The following is a 12,340-nucleotide window of genomic DNA, read 5'->3' as shown; positions in this document are numbered from 1 at the left end:
TTGTGTTTATTAATTGGAGGTTCTTTGGTACGGCAAGTCGTATGCTGCCATACCATATTTTGTTTTGCCGTGCAGAAAGGTGTGTTTGGCTAGTGACACAGTTGGCTGAGTTTTAATACTTTCGCGAGCGCGGCTGTTCCAATCGATAGTATGTTATTGATGAATACAAATTCAAATTTTGGCGCTCTCCAAGCACTTTAGACAGCTAACGCCATCCAAAGGGTAAAAGAGGAAGTATTTCATCAGTTTTTCGCTTTCGAGTTTCTTTTCTCTGCTTGGGGGGGGATTTCTAAAGGTCCTTCACAGTTGGGTGCACGGGGATTGAGTTGTGTCAATGCTGCTCGCCGATGCTCCATGGAAACGAATTTTGATGGCTTCCAAGGAATCTGAGCTGTAATGTCTGGATGATGGTTGCAGCAAAGACATGCCAGATTTCGGTATGGATGGCAAAAGTGCGTCAAACCACCCTGGAACGTCGGCAGGTATCTGCCGACAAGTTTCGCTTTCACCATGGGTAGTTCTATCGCTGCCGTGCGTTGATGTAAACGTATCCAGCCTTTTCTGAAGGTCACAGCTCTTATCTGCAGGGTGTCCACTTAGTGTGGACGGGACCACTTGGCGCCGGCTACACAGTGGAGCCAACCTTTGTTTCCCTGCATCGAGAAAATGCTTTGCGCGGTTGCATGATAAGCACTAGTGCTGATATTTTTGTATGTATGTAAATTTGTACTCGCAGAGCTCATATTTGCAGTATTATTCTCTAAGGGCCTTGTATTCAAAGTGTATATTACATTTTCTTTATTTACCCTGTACAAAGTTAAGTAGCATTGATATTTTCATCATTTTGTTGCTTTTTTGTTTTAAATATTTTTTTTATAATATTCATAATAAATTTGTTGTTTGAAATTGATACTGATGGAAAGCCCTATCCTTCCTTCCTCTATCATTTCATACCTAACACTTTAGCATCACTCATTTTCTGTGACAGGAAAAAATATTTCTTGGACTACCCAAAACCAACCGATTTTCCCCACTGACACAAAATTGTTAAAGCAACAGCCCGACAGCATTGGGGTAAAATGCAGAGTGCTCAGATGTCTGCAAGCTTGGCTGCTTTCACAATATATTGCATTTCAGTAGTGTGCAATGCAGGCACTGTTTATATCGTATGGTCTATATACCAATCATACCTGAAGTTACCTAATTCTGCATACTTTATTACGATATATTTTTTTGCAATGCATTGTAATAAAAAACCTTCCTCGAAAAAACAATCGCATGTGGGTTTTTTTAGCTTTTGCTCTTAGCTAAAAATTGTTGAGCCATTTCGAAAGAGATTTAACGGTGCACTAGCATCTAGGAGAAGACAGAGAACACACAGAAATTTTTGTTGCCGTTCTTTTGCTGCAAGTTCTCTAACAGTCAGGTCGTGTATTTTAATGTGCTGGTCTTCAACGTTCAGGTAGCACTCGCTCACTATTTTGCAGTAAATCCTTCCGCTTTATCCTGTGCTGCAAGCTTTTCGCAGAAGGTTTTGAGTTTAAGCGGGATGTGCAGGTTGTTTGTGCTGTTACCAAAGCTCTGTTGTGTTCTTGCGTAGTACTGGCTTGGAACAAGTGCTGTGACCAACTTAACTTCCAAACTCTGTGTATGTGCTTTCCTAACTCTGTAAATGTGCTTAAGCACTCGTGCGCATCACCTCGTTTTTTCATTATTTATTTATTTCACTTCACAGACCCTCATGTTTTCGTTCCTTCATGTGGTGTAGCATGGTAAGCGATATGGCTCGGCTAACCTCGCTTTTACCATTAAATGCATTTTCTCTCTCTCTCTCTCTCTGCACTTAGGGATTGGTCTCCATGACATGACTTCTACTTAGCATTACTGATAAAATCCTAGCTGCGGCTTCTCAAATGTCCTGTGAGCCCTGCAACTCTCTTGTGAACAGATACAAAACTAGTGTGCTGATTTGGATTCGGGTATTTAAAGGAACCGCATGCATGTAATGAACTGGGGTCGCGGAACTGGTCTGGGATGTCGAATTTTGAAAATATTAAAATGGCTTGAAGATAATACATGGGAAGTTAAATTCCTTATGTTCTAGTTCAAGAATGCATGCATCATCTTTGGTAAAGTTGGATGTTGGAGGCCGTGAAGGAAAATTGGTTTATTTCGACAAATGATTGAAGTTGGAGGTGTAATTTAACACCCCAAATGTCAGACGTGCCGCAAGAACGTCTTGTGGTGCTGCGTGCAAAACCTTCTATACAACTGGTATAGGGGACTCTGGTCCTGAAAAATGTCCCGGAATATTTAATGCTGGATGAAGGATTAAAGTTTGTTTATTTAGGCAGAGTACAAGTACACCGCGCACGATAGTATAATTTTCAATCTTCTGCCGAGGCAAACGGGGCACAAGGCGTTTGAGCCCATTTGATCTAGCCGGATTGATCGGGCCCGATCGAGCCGCCTGACGAGGCCCCGTTCCTGATGTAGCACTACGGCAGTAGCACTAGCGAAGCACATTCAACAACCAGTGAATCAAATTATAAACATGAAACAAACCAAATGGCATCAAAGGCAAACTATCAACGCAATCGTTGGTTATATAAGACAACGACAAAGCACCAAAAAAACAGTATAATGATAACAGATATATACAGTACTGTTGCGACGGTAATTGGAACACTTTAAAAAAATTTCCTGGGCGAACCGCCGCCCTGTTCGCGCTCAAACTTCACACGAAGGTCGCATTTTGTGGTCTATTTTGTTTGACACCGGGAACAACGACGGTACTTAACCTGTTTAGCCTGAAAATAAATAAAAACGATTTTAGCCTCTGGGAAAATGGCGGTGATTTGGACGTGTGAGCCCGAAAACCGGGTTTTCTGATCGTCTGTTAGCTCATTTCTAGGTGCATTTTCTGATCGTCTGCTGCACCATTTGGCTCCATACGTGAATCCCAAACATGCGCGTTTCACTCTGAAGGTGGTTCCGTCGTTCCAACATCAACTTGCGCCGGCTCGCACGTCCAAATCAGCCGCCATTTTCTCACAGGCAAAAATCGTTTTTATTTATTTTCAGAATACACAGGTAATTACCATCGTTGCTCCCGGTATCAAACAAAATAAACAACAAATTGCGACCTTCGTGGCAAGTTTGAGCGCGAACAGTGCGGCGGTTCGCTCAGGAAATTTTTTTAAAGTGTTCCAGTTATCGTCGCAACACCCTGTACTACGCAAAAGGTAGAGACCGTGACACAAGCAGAAAAAGTTGAGCAAAAGGAAGTTTTACCCGAACAATACCAAAGCAAACAAAGTTATATCCCCCCCCCCCTTTTTTTTTTCACAAAAGTGAAACTATGTGCAAAGTTTGATGAAATTGAAAGGACTTATCTTCTTTGATTTAAGATACACGACGTTTTTCGCTGATTAGGTAGTTATCTCGACTAAATTTTTCCTAATAACATTTTGTAAGCGATATGTCACCGTGTTTCGACAAGCGGTACCGGTGCATTATGAGCTGACGGGCCGGTCATTTCGAACAGTATCAGTACAGTGACTGTAGTATCTGTGGTACATGGCACCGTGTTGGTTCTTGAACAGCTGAGTGCTTCAAAAGACACGCTTTTATTTTGTATCTTCTGTTGATGAAGAAAATTCACGTTTGCGGACGCCCTACGTCAAGGTAAAAAAAGACAAACGTAAGCTCAAAAAGCGCGCTATAATTTAACAAGTTTCGGTTTCGAAAACAGCGTCATCTATTAGAAAGGTTGTGAAGCTACCGGCCCCAATCCCAGGATTCTCCGCGCACAATCCGCCATTGGCGGAGTATGCGGCTAGAAGCAGCGGATGCGCAAGTCAGTCCGCTTAGCTTGACAGGTTTAGTAGTAGTGTTTCGGCACTGCTTCAGTAGTTTATTATTTTTATGGCGTAGGCAAGCTCGCACATTTTGATTTCTCGTGTATCGACTCGCTTTCGTGGCCCCAAAGCGGACCCATGCGTGTTTCGGCCGAGACACCGCATCAGCGGCGGCTCATCGCGGCTACGCTGCCCACACCTCGGAGGCCCTCGAGCTCTCCGTGGGGATACTAAGCCTAAGCGGGTGTGAAGTGCGGTTTCTCTGTGTGTGGTTTTTGTGCGTGTGTGCGTGGTGTACGCGTCACAGCGAGTTCGCCGTGCCTGCGATGGTTCCCTTCGGATAGATTGAACGAATTATGTTCCCTCGGCGTCGCGCGGGCGGCGTCTGTACGTGGCCGTGAGCCGATTTCGTCTCCGTAATGCCCACTTCTCCGGGTGATCGAATGTTTGTCGTCTGCGCTGTGGCCCCGCTGCGATCAGTCGGGCCAACACGGTGTTTCGCATGACCTGGTTACGCGATTGGTCGAACACAACCAACACATCGCTGCGTGGTTTGGACCATCGGTGAGGCGCGATGTCCAAGCGAACGGACCAACGCTGTCCGGACGACCGGATCCGCGAACTGGAACAGATGTTCCTGGGCGGACCGGTGCTGGTCAGCGGCAAGGCATTCACCGTCGAAGGTCTTCTCGACGTGCTGATCGTGCTCTACGATGAGTGCTGCAACTCGTCGCTTCGCAAGGAGAAGACCATGACCAACTTCATAGAATACGGTGAGTCCACTGCGTTCTCACTTTCGAACACCGTTAGCTGCGTTGGTTACCTTGTACCTGTGTGTTCCACCGAAAAGTGTTCTCTTATTCGGCGAAGCCGCTCCCTGGAGGTATCTTCTCTGCCGTGCTATCGAAATGCTTTGAAACACCTAAAAAGTTTTCTCCCTCAGAAGCTCTCGCTTCTCAAGGAGCTTTGTTCACGGTGGCTGTTTAAAGATCGTCTGCAACTTTTGTACTTCGAGCAAGACAGGAAATGCGTTTCATACTTCTGAGCACATCTGCCTGCGGTGCAGTCTGTAGCGATCGCGGCGTTGAAAAGCTTTACGGCATCCCCAGACCGGAACCGTCTTTCAGCTCGGGCGATCTAATTTTAGTCATTCAAGCCCTTGCCGGGCGGCCGGCGAGGTCCTAAATGTAGCCGCAAACAGCGAAAGCGTCTCGCAGGTTCGTTGGCTTCTGCGCTGGAAACTGCTCGGAGGCGACGGAGGTTGATGCCGCGATTTCAGCAGCGGCTACTGTTTGTTGAGCACGCAGCCAGTGCTGAGGTTTACAAAAGTGGCTTAAACGAACGGAGATGACGAACGCTGCGCAGTTCACTGTGTTACGGTTCTACTGTGAAATCTCCGCCTGCGAACCAACTGGGTCGAGTACTTACCTCTCTTCGTTTATTTGTTCGTTTGTGAGCTCGTTCGTTGGTTACTTTATGACTCGTTCGTGTCTAAATAGTACGTCCCCGGGAATTACGATGCTTACTTTGGCTAAACATTAAAAGAAGAACACACGCACACAAAAGAACGATTAGCTTCTACACTTGAAACATGTTTTGGGAACGCAGAAGTATTGCCGTTTTTACGATTTGGCTTTTGTGAGAGACAAAAACGACCGTCCGTGCCGAATTGTTCTCGTGTGAGTCTTCTGACCCTTTTCGTATACACTTCCCGGTTTATAGCTGTCGTGATTTTCCGCCGAGGAAATGTTTTGTTTCTTTCATTATTGCGTATTCTTTACGATGCTGTGTCGAAGCCATGAAATATGCAAGAGCTGGGAGAGAGTGAGAGAGAGAGAGAGAGGGGGGAGAATTGAGTCTCGAAACGATCGTCATGGTTTTTGATTCGGAGATCCCGGACGTTCTAGCACATGAGCGATCGTGTTCTCTCGACCCCGGCGGACAACTTTTCTTCGACGGAGGAAAAACGGAATGGAACGCCGGAAAAACCGTCTTCCATCACGGAGCAGCCCGTTTCACCCGTTCCCGATGTCGATCTCGGGACCCTTTTATTTTTCGCCTTTCTTTGCGTCCCTCCGGAAACACTTCCAAACCGTCCTCCGTGCCAACCACGACGAACAAGACGTCGCCGTTTATTCCCCGCTCTTTCTTTCGTCTTTTCTGTCAAATAGTTCGCCTTGGCCTAGTAGCTGTTCGTAGCGACCTTGATCGATGGCTAGCGATAGATTTGTATACTACATCTTATTGAAATACGATGTAGTATGGGACCTCCGGTGAAAATGACCGCATAGGCAGATAACGGTCTCGACTGTGATCGTCGGTTTATGTATAAATGCAGTCGTTTACTCTACGTAGCCATTAATCGTCTTGGCGCTCTCCACACTAGATAGAACCTGTCATGTTCGTTGAAATGTTGGTCGTGACCCAAGAGAAAACGCGCCACTGAAGCGAAATAAGCGGTGTCGTTGCGAACAGGTTTGCGATGATTATAAACTGGCGAGTCGATCTTCTAACGGATCTTTTTTTTTTTTGTTGTTGTTGCTGGTTCGTGCGTTATTTTTGGCAGCTGGTAGATAAATTGCTCGTTGAGAAATATTTGAAATTGTTCTGAGCTGAGAAACGCGCGTAGTCGCTTTTGGGCTCATCTGTTTCAGAGGGCCTCCGTTACTACGTTCCTTTACGAAGGGCTGCGGCGACGACGAGGGAAAGAAACACCATGGATTCGGTTCTAGTTTCCCCGTTCTGACTACGCGATGTTATATCTGATATGAAGGCCGCTAGGGCCCAATCCATTGAAATCGAAGACTTCGAACAGCGGTTTTTAAGCGAAGCTTAAATGTCTAGGGTTCTGTTTATTTTTGTATGTCCGAGAATAAAAGCTCCTGGAGGTTGGCTCCACGTGTCTGTGAAGTGCGAGGCGTTGGAAAAGGGATGGCCCTGGCGTGTGTGCTAGTAGAGCTCTTTATTTCTTTTCATTTTCACTGGTTGCGCGGTTGCAAAAAGTGCAGCATATGTTCGTTTTTAAAAGCTAAATTACTGCACCAGTCGCACTCTGCACTTGTCTGCACGACACTAGAGAGTTTTAGTACAGCGTTTTAGCTGTGGCGTTAACGTTTGCGGGCCGCAATCGCAAACGGATAGCGCCTCGTTGCGCGACGGTTAGCATGCCCGCTAACGCTATGGGCGCGCTAATGTGGTGCTTTCCGATATACTAAAACTCTGTACTGCGGTCATCTGCACAGGTTCAGGTAAAACAAAAAAGCATCTCTATTCGCACTGGTTACTTGACACCAAAGTCGCATGCCGTTCGAAACATCATTACTTAGATACGCACCTTGAATAGATCAGTTATAATAGGCACTGTTTGCAAGGTCAAAATATGACCTACACCTCATGCTTTTCACCTAAATCTTGTGTTGCTTCTGTATGTCGTGGGCTACAAAGCTTCGCTGGCCATCTTCACAGAGTGGAACGGCTATGTATATATTTTTTTTATTTTGTGCTCAACAACATCATAACGATTTGAAAGATAGTTCACCTCGACACTTCGCTGCTTAGTTTACGTTCCCGAAAACTTATCTACCAGTGGTTTAGTTCTGAACGACTGTGTTACCGTGGATAGCGAATTACCAGGGCAAACAGGCTTCCTAAACGTTTTTTTTTTTTTTTTTGCGTGGAGGTTGAAGCAAACATTTCGCATTAACACTCAGCTGCAGTCTGCTCTCGCGTGTGCAGATTAGCAACGCTCCACTGCCTTCCGCTGGACGAGCAAATTAGGGCCCCGGGAGAAAAATCAGTCGGCAGCTTTCGAATCTCCTCGTAAAGTTAATAAGATTGCCGAGAGCCGCGCGAAAATCGATCCTTTAAAGTGCTTATCGCGCCGGTGAAAAGCCCTTTCAAAAGAACTTCTTACTCAAGCCCGCTATGCTTGTTGAGTTCTTGGAAGTGAGGTTTGGCTCTTTTATTTACACTGTGTGTGGGCGTCAGGTCCCGGGTTAGTGTGCGTCGTTCGCTTCGAGCGGCAAACACGCAGTGGCTTTCCAAAAAAAAAAAAAAAAAGTTTTAGCGCCCGACTTTGTGTCCGAACTTCGCGGCCTGGCTCTATACGAATTGGGAAGAATTAAATCGTTGCAGTCTCCGAGACTTTAAGGACTCGATGTGTGTTTTTGTACAGCTGCGTATAGCTTCGCTACGAAATAAGGCAACCTATGCGAAACTATTCCCCGGTTTTGTGGCGCCCGATCCGAGAACCCCTGTTAAGCGTGCTTTACTGCAGTCTCATTCACTATGAGGGAAAGCCAACTTTAGAAATGTGCGCCGGATTTGGGCTGAATGTTAACCAGAAGCAATTTTCTGGGGGTTTTATAACATCGTTTCGATAGACAAAATCGACTCATCGTAAATTAATAATATTATTGTAACGTAGTATTTTTGGTTACCTTCTGCCGCTACTGTAGCATGAAGATCGGAAGGGAAAAGTCGAGACGTCGAAGAGGTTTTAAAGGATAACTTGTTTACTTTACAGATGACATTGGTGACATTTAGCACTTACAAAGTTAAAACAATTACACTTATTACATAGATGAAAAAGACAGTCAAAAGATTAAGAGTACTCAACGAAACATGGTTGGCGGGCGAAGGGCTCCCGGCGTCTGGCCCCGACGATCGGCAGCAAGCGGCTCTCCTGGTGTTGCTCGCCCTCTCCGCTCGCAATCGCCAGAGGGGCCGCGTTATATTTGCTTTGGGGGGACGCATTGGGGGAAAAAGCGCATCCTAGCGTGTGCGGACCGGGTGGGAAAAGGCTAAGGCACACCCGCAGCCAATCAGGAAGACGCTTCTTAGCTCCAATCAGACATGTCCCGCCAACGTGAAAATGACCAAAAACACAGACACAAGGTTTCGACTCGAAAGCGCGCACTCGGAGAATTACGGGCGTAGAGCAAGTAGTTAGACAAAACACACTAAAGTAAACAGGGGAAAAGGGAAGGTCGTCTGAAGAACACGGAGCCCGAAGGCGAGCAGCGCACACGCCACAGGGGGAATGGAACGCCGCGGCCGCGGTAATACAAGCCGAGGCGAGGGTTCGCTTCCCCCAGCAGCCGTCGTCTCCCGGTCGACCGACGGCAGACACACTCGGCAACACGTTTCTTAGAAAAGCGGGCCTCGGTGGCCGAGTCGCGTCCGAAGCGCTTTTACACACAACACTTTGGAGGAAGAGCCCCGGCGGCGGCACAGAACTAAAAACAACTAGAAAACATCATCAGACCTCCGCTTCGCGACATTATTATTATTATTATTATTATTATTATTATTATTATTATTATTATTATTATTATTATTATTATTATTATTGTTGTTGTTGTTGTATCTGTTTTTCGGCAAGTCTTGGTCATGAACTCACGGTTGTCTCCAGAGTTCATGATCGCATATATGTAGCACAGATTGCTTGTGATTTCATTTTTTCTTTTTTTTGCAGAGTTAGCTGTTAGGGCGGGGATCGCATCGTTTGCGATGTGGGGTGTAGTTGGTGTTCGTGAAAGGTAAAAGGAAGAACATAAAGAAAACTTCGGAGCTGCACCGCCAGGTGGATGAGATGGCACGTATCTTCGCTGTAGATAGTACGTAAACGTTTCTCTCGTTTCTCTCTCTCTCTCTCTCTCTCTCTCTCTCTCTCTCTCTCTCTCTCCAAAGCAGCGGGTGGTAAACGCTATTCAGCGAATAATATGCATCGCACGTTTGTCCTCCTAACTCCCATTTCTTTATTCCACCTCCTCCCCCCCCCTCTCTCCCCACTGATCTTCTGACCTCGTTCTGGCGCATGTGCAATTACAAGGAAAGAAAAGAAACGAGTACCCCGTGGGTACTCTATCGTATTAATTAATCCGCCGTTACTGTTCGATCCTCGTTTTGATCAGGCAAGCAGATATCCGCGGGCTCTCAAGAAGCCGTAACACGTCTCGCGCCTTTATCGCCCCCCGTCGTCGCCGCGGCTCGGATGGCGAGAAACAAGAGCAAATCGTGTGGATCATTAATGCGTCGGCGCGGCATATCGGCTTCGGCGGCCCCACAGATTCGGTGCAGGCCCTGCAAGGCAGGCAGCCACGCCGATAGGGCTCTTCCTGCTTCGGTGCCTTTTTTTTTTTTCTTTTTGCTACCCTCGTACCCCGTTACGCAGTGTATTGCGCACATCGCTATAGGCAGACTGAGGTCGCTAGCTTTATTCTAGAGGGATGGAGGGAGCCACAGCCACGCCTGCTCGTCTCTTTTGGGATTGAAACAAAGCGCTAAACTGGCCGAGGGATTTTTTTTTTTTTTTTTTTTGCCCGGACGCGTAATTTCTCGTCCAGAAAGCCACACCGTCGGGGTCGGTTCTGTTTTCGCAGTTGGGGTGCGCCCACGTCGCTCGGAGGCGTAGAAGGCCGAACGTTATTGAGAAGGGCATTCGATTGCGTTTTTTGCAGTTCGAGGAACGGTAGCTGAAGCGTTTTAGTTTTTCTTTCTTTTCTTTGTAAAGGAAAAGTGTTATTCATGACATTTCGTGAGCCTTGCGGTGACCGAAAGGCTGACAAGCGGGCGAAGTCTCGTGGGAGGTGGGGTTTAAATAGTCGGCGCTGGATTTGCGCCTGCCTTGGGAAGTAAGAAAGAGTAATGGCGTCCGAGCTGGCGAGCGCGCAAATTCTTGTTATTGCGGGGAGCCGACGGCGGTTAGGTTGTGTTGGATATAGCTCGCGTGTCTGGAAACGTAGCGAGTGGGCGGCTGCGCTTATTAAGGTGTTTCGAGTTTTTTTTTTTTTTCTCTAATTTTTCTACCCTGGCTCTCGGTAAGACCAGTACGCCGCGTGAGAGATGGGCGTCAACCGTGTCTCACGTCGCCGTGTCTAAAGGAATGCGCAGGGAGTTCCCTGTAGGTGGGATGGTGTCTTGTGTATAGTCTGTGAACTAATATAGTTGCAAATTCTTGGAGACCGTGGGTTACCGGAGGGGGGAAATTGAATTCTCTTGAAGATCCGTGGTAAGAAGGGGGTGTAGCGCCACACTACGGGGCCGGCGGGGATGAAATTGTATGTGAGAAGGTTCTTTCTTGGTCAGCAAAAGTGTTTGTGTGTGTGTGTGGGGGGGGGGGGGAGTATCGGTCCAGGGGAAGGGTATGTTCAACTCCTAGCGCCCTTCCCCCACCTCATATCCGCGTTATTGCAGTTGGGGGTGGGGGATGTGGCGCCAGGTATTCGCAAAAGCGAAAGTGATGCGTGTGCCACACGCTGACTCACTGGCTATCGCTGCCGTTTTTCTGAAGGGGGCGGAAAAAGGAGAGCGCCGTTTGCAGAGATTTCGGCGTACGCTAAAGATCTCCAGGTTGTCGGGACTAATCCGTGGCCCTCCACTGCGGCGCGCCTCATGACCTGGTGTAGCTCGGGCTCGTAAAAACCCGCCACTTTTTAAATCTGTGGCTCCGTGGGCGCCGGCGTACGCTTGCAGTCTGACCAAATCGCCGGACAGCCTTGCCTCGCACTCGGCAAGGCGCGAATGCACCTTCCTCTTCGCAGACACTAACGCTTGGGCTTATAGCCAGCAGCTGTGGGGTCCGTTTTGCGTGTTTTCCGGCGTTAAAAGTGCACTTGCGTGAGCGAGTCATCATCTCGCTGCTGAGGACGATCATTATAGAAATAAAGACAGCGCAACAGCATAGGAGTTTGGGTGCTTCTTGCAAATCTTGGCGGTGACCGTCGCTGCGCTGCACTGTTAGCTCGACTTGTCCAATCGGAGGGCCATCCAACAAGCCGCGCGACTTGGGGTATTACCATACAGCAGCACTGGCGCTGGCCCACGTATTACAGCTGGCCGGGGCAGCCTTAATATGACCAGCCCCCGCGATCGGCGCTCGTCGCGGTGGCCCCCCTCCTTCGGACTCGGCGGCGACCATTGTTGTCCCTGTGCTCTTGCCGTATAACGTGGGTGTAACAGCGAGCCAGCCCCCGAGCGGAGCGGCCAGGCGTATCGTCGCCACTGCTGCCAAGGTGGAGGGGGGATGAATCCTCTCGCCCGGGCCGGCCTTTCAGTAACCTCGTTTTCTTCTGTGTGCGCGCACCCCGCTCGGCACGGCGCCGCCGGACTGGCCCAGCGGGGGAGCCCGCGGCTACTCCAGCCTGCTAGAAGTCGGTCAGGTGGACGGGCCAGAGCTTGTACGCTCTCAACCACCGCTCATCACATCGCCGGCCGCTGTGTGTGTGTGTTCATCGTCTGGCTTATCATCAGTGCATCAGGAGGTGCCTCCCCCCCCCCCCCCCTTTTTTTTTTACAAGCCGTCGCGTTTGTCAAGGAATGTAATGTAAGATTGAATCCAAAGATAGAGGTAGAGAGAAGAGAGCTCTTTATTGAACAGTCAACGTTCAGACAACGTCATCATCATCGTCATAGATTCCGTCCGTGTGGGCCCAGTGTCACAGCTGTCATAATAAAGCGTCGTCCTCAAGGTCGACAAA

General features: G+C 48.0%; 1 protein-coding gene across 4 annotated transcripts in view; it reads left to right on the top strand.

The window, feature by feature from the left end:
* Positions 1 to 3,820: 3,820 nt before the first annotated feature.
* Gek (serine/threonine-protein kinase gek) overlaps positions 3,821 to 12,340 on the top strand; it is a 103,663-nt gene continuing 95,143 nt past the window's right edge. For all 4 annotated transcript variants that reach the window (XM_077680667.1, XM_077680666.1, XM_077680665.1 and 1 more), the window contains exon 1: positions 3,821 to 4,633. In XM_077680667.1, the coding sequence (XP_077536793.1) occupies positions 4,435 to 4,633 (199 nt within the window). In that variant the 5' untranslated portion in view covers positions 3,821 to 4,434. The remainder of the gene's footprint in view (positions 4,634 to 12,340) is intronic.

The sequence above is a fragment of the Haemaphysalis longicornis genome, unplaced genomic scaffold (assembly GCF_048455015.1).
Source record: "Haemaphysalis longicornis isolate Haplotype H1 unplaced genomic scaffold, Haemaphysalis longicornis Haplotype H1 scaffold_8, whole genome shotgun sequence".
NCBI classification, from domain to species: Eukaryota; Metazoa; Arthropoda; class Arachnida; order Ixodida; family Ixodidae; genus Haemaphysalis; species Haemaphysalis longicornis.
This window is presented reverse-complemented; position numbering and strand designations above follow the sequence as displayed.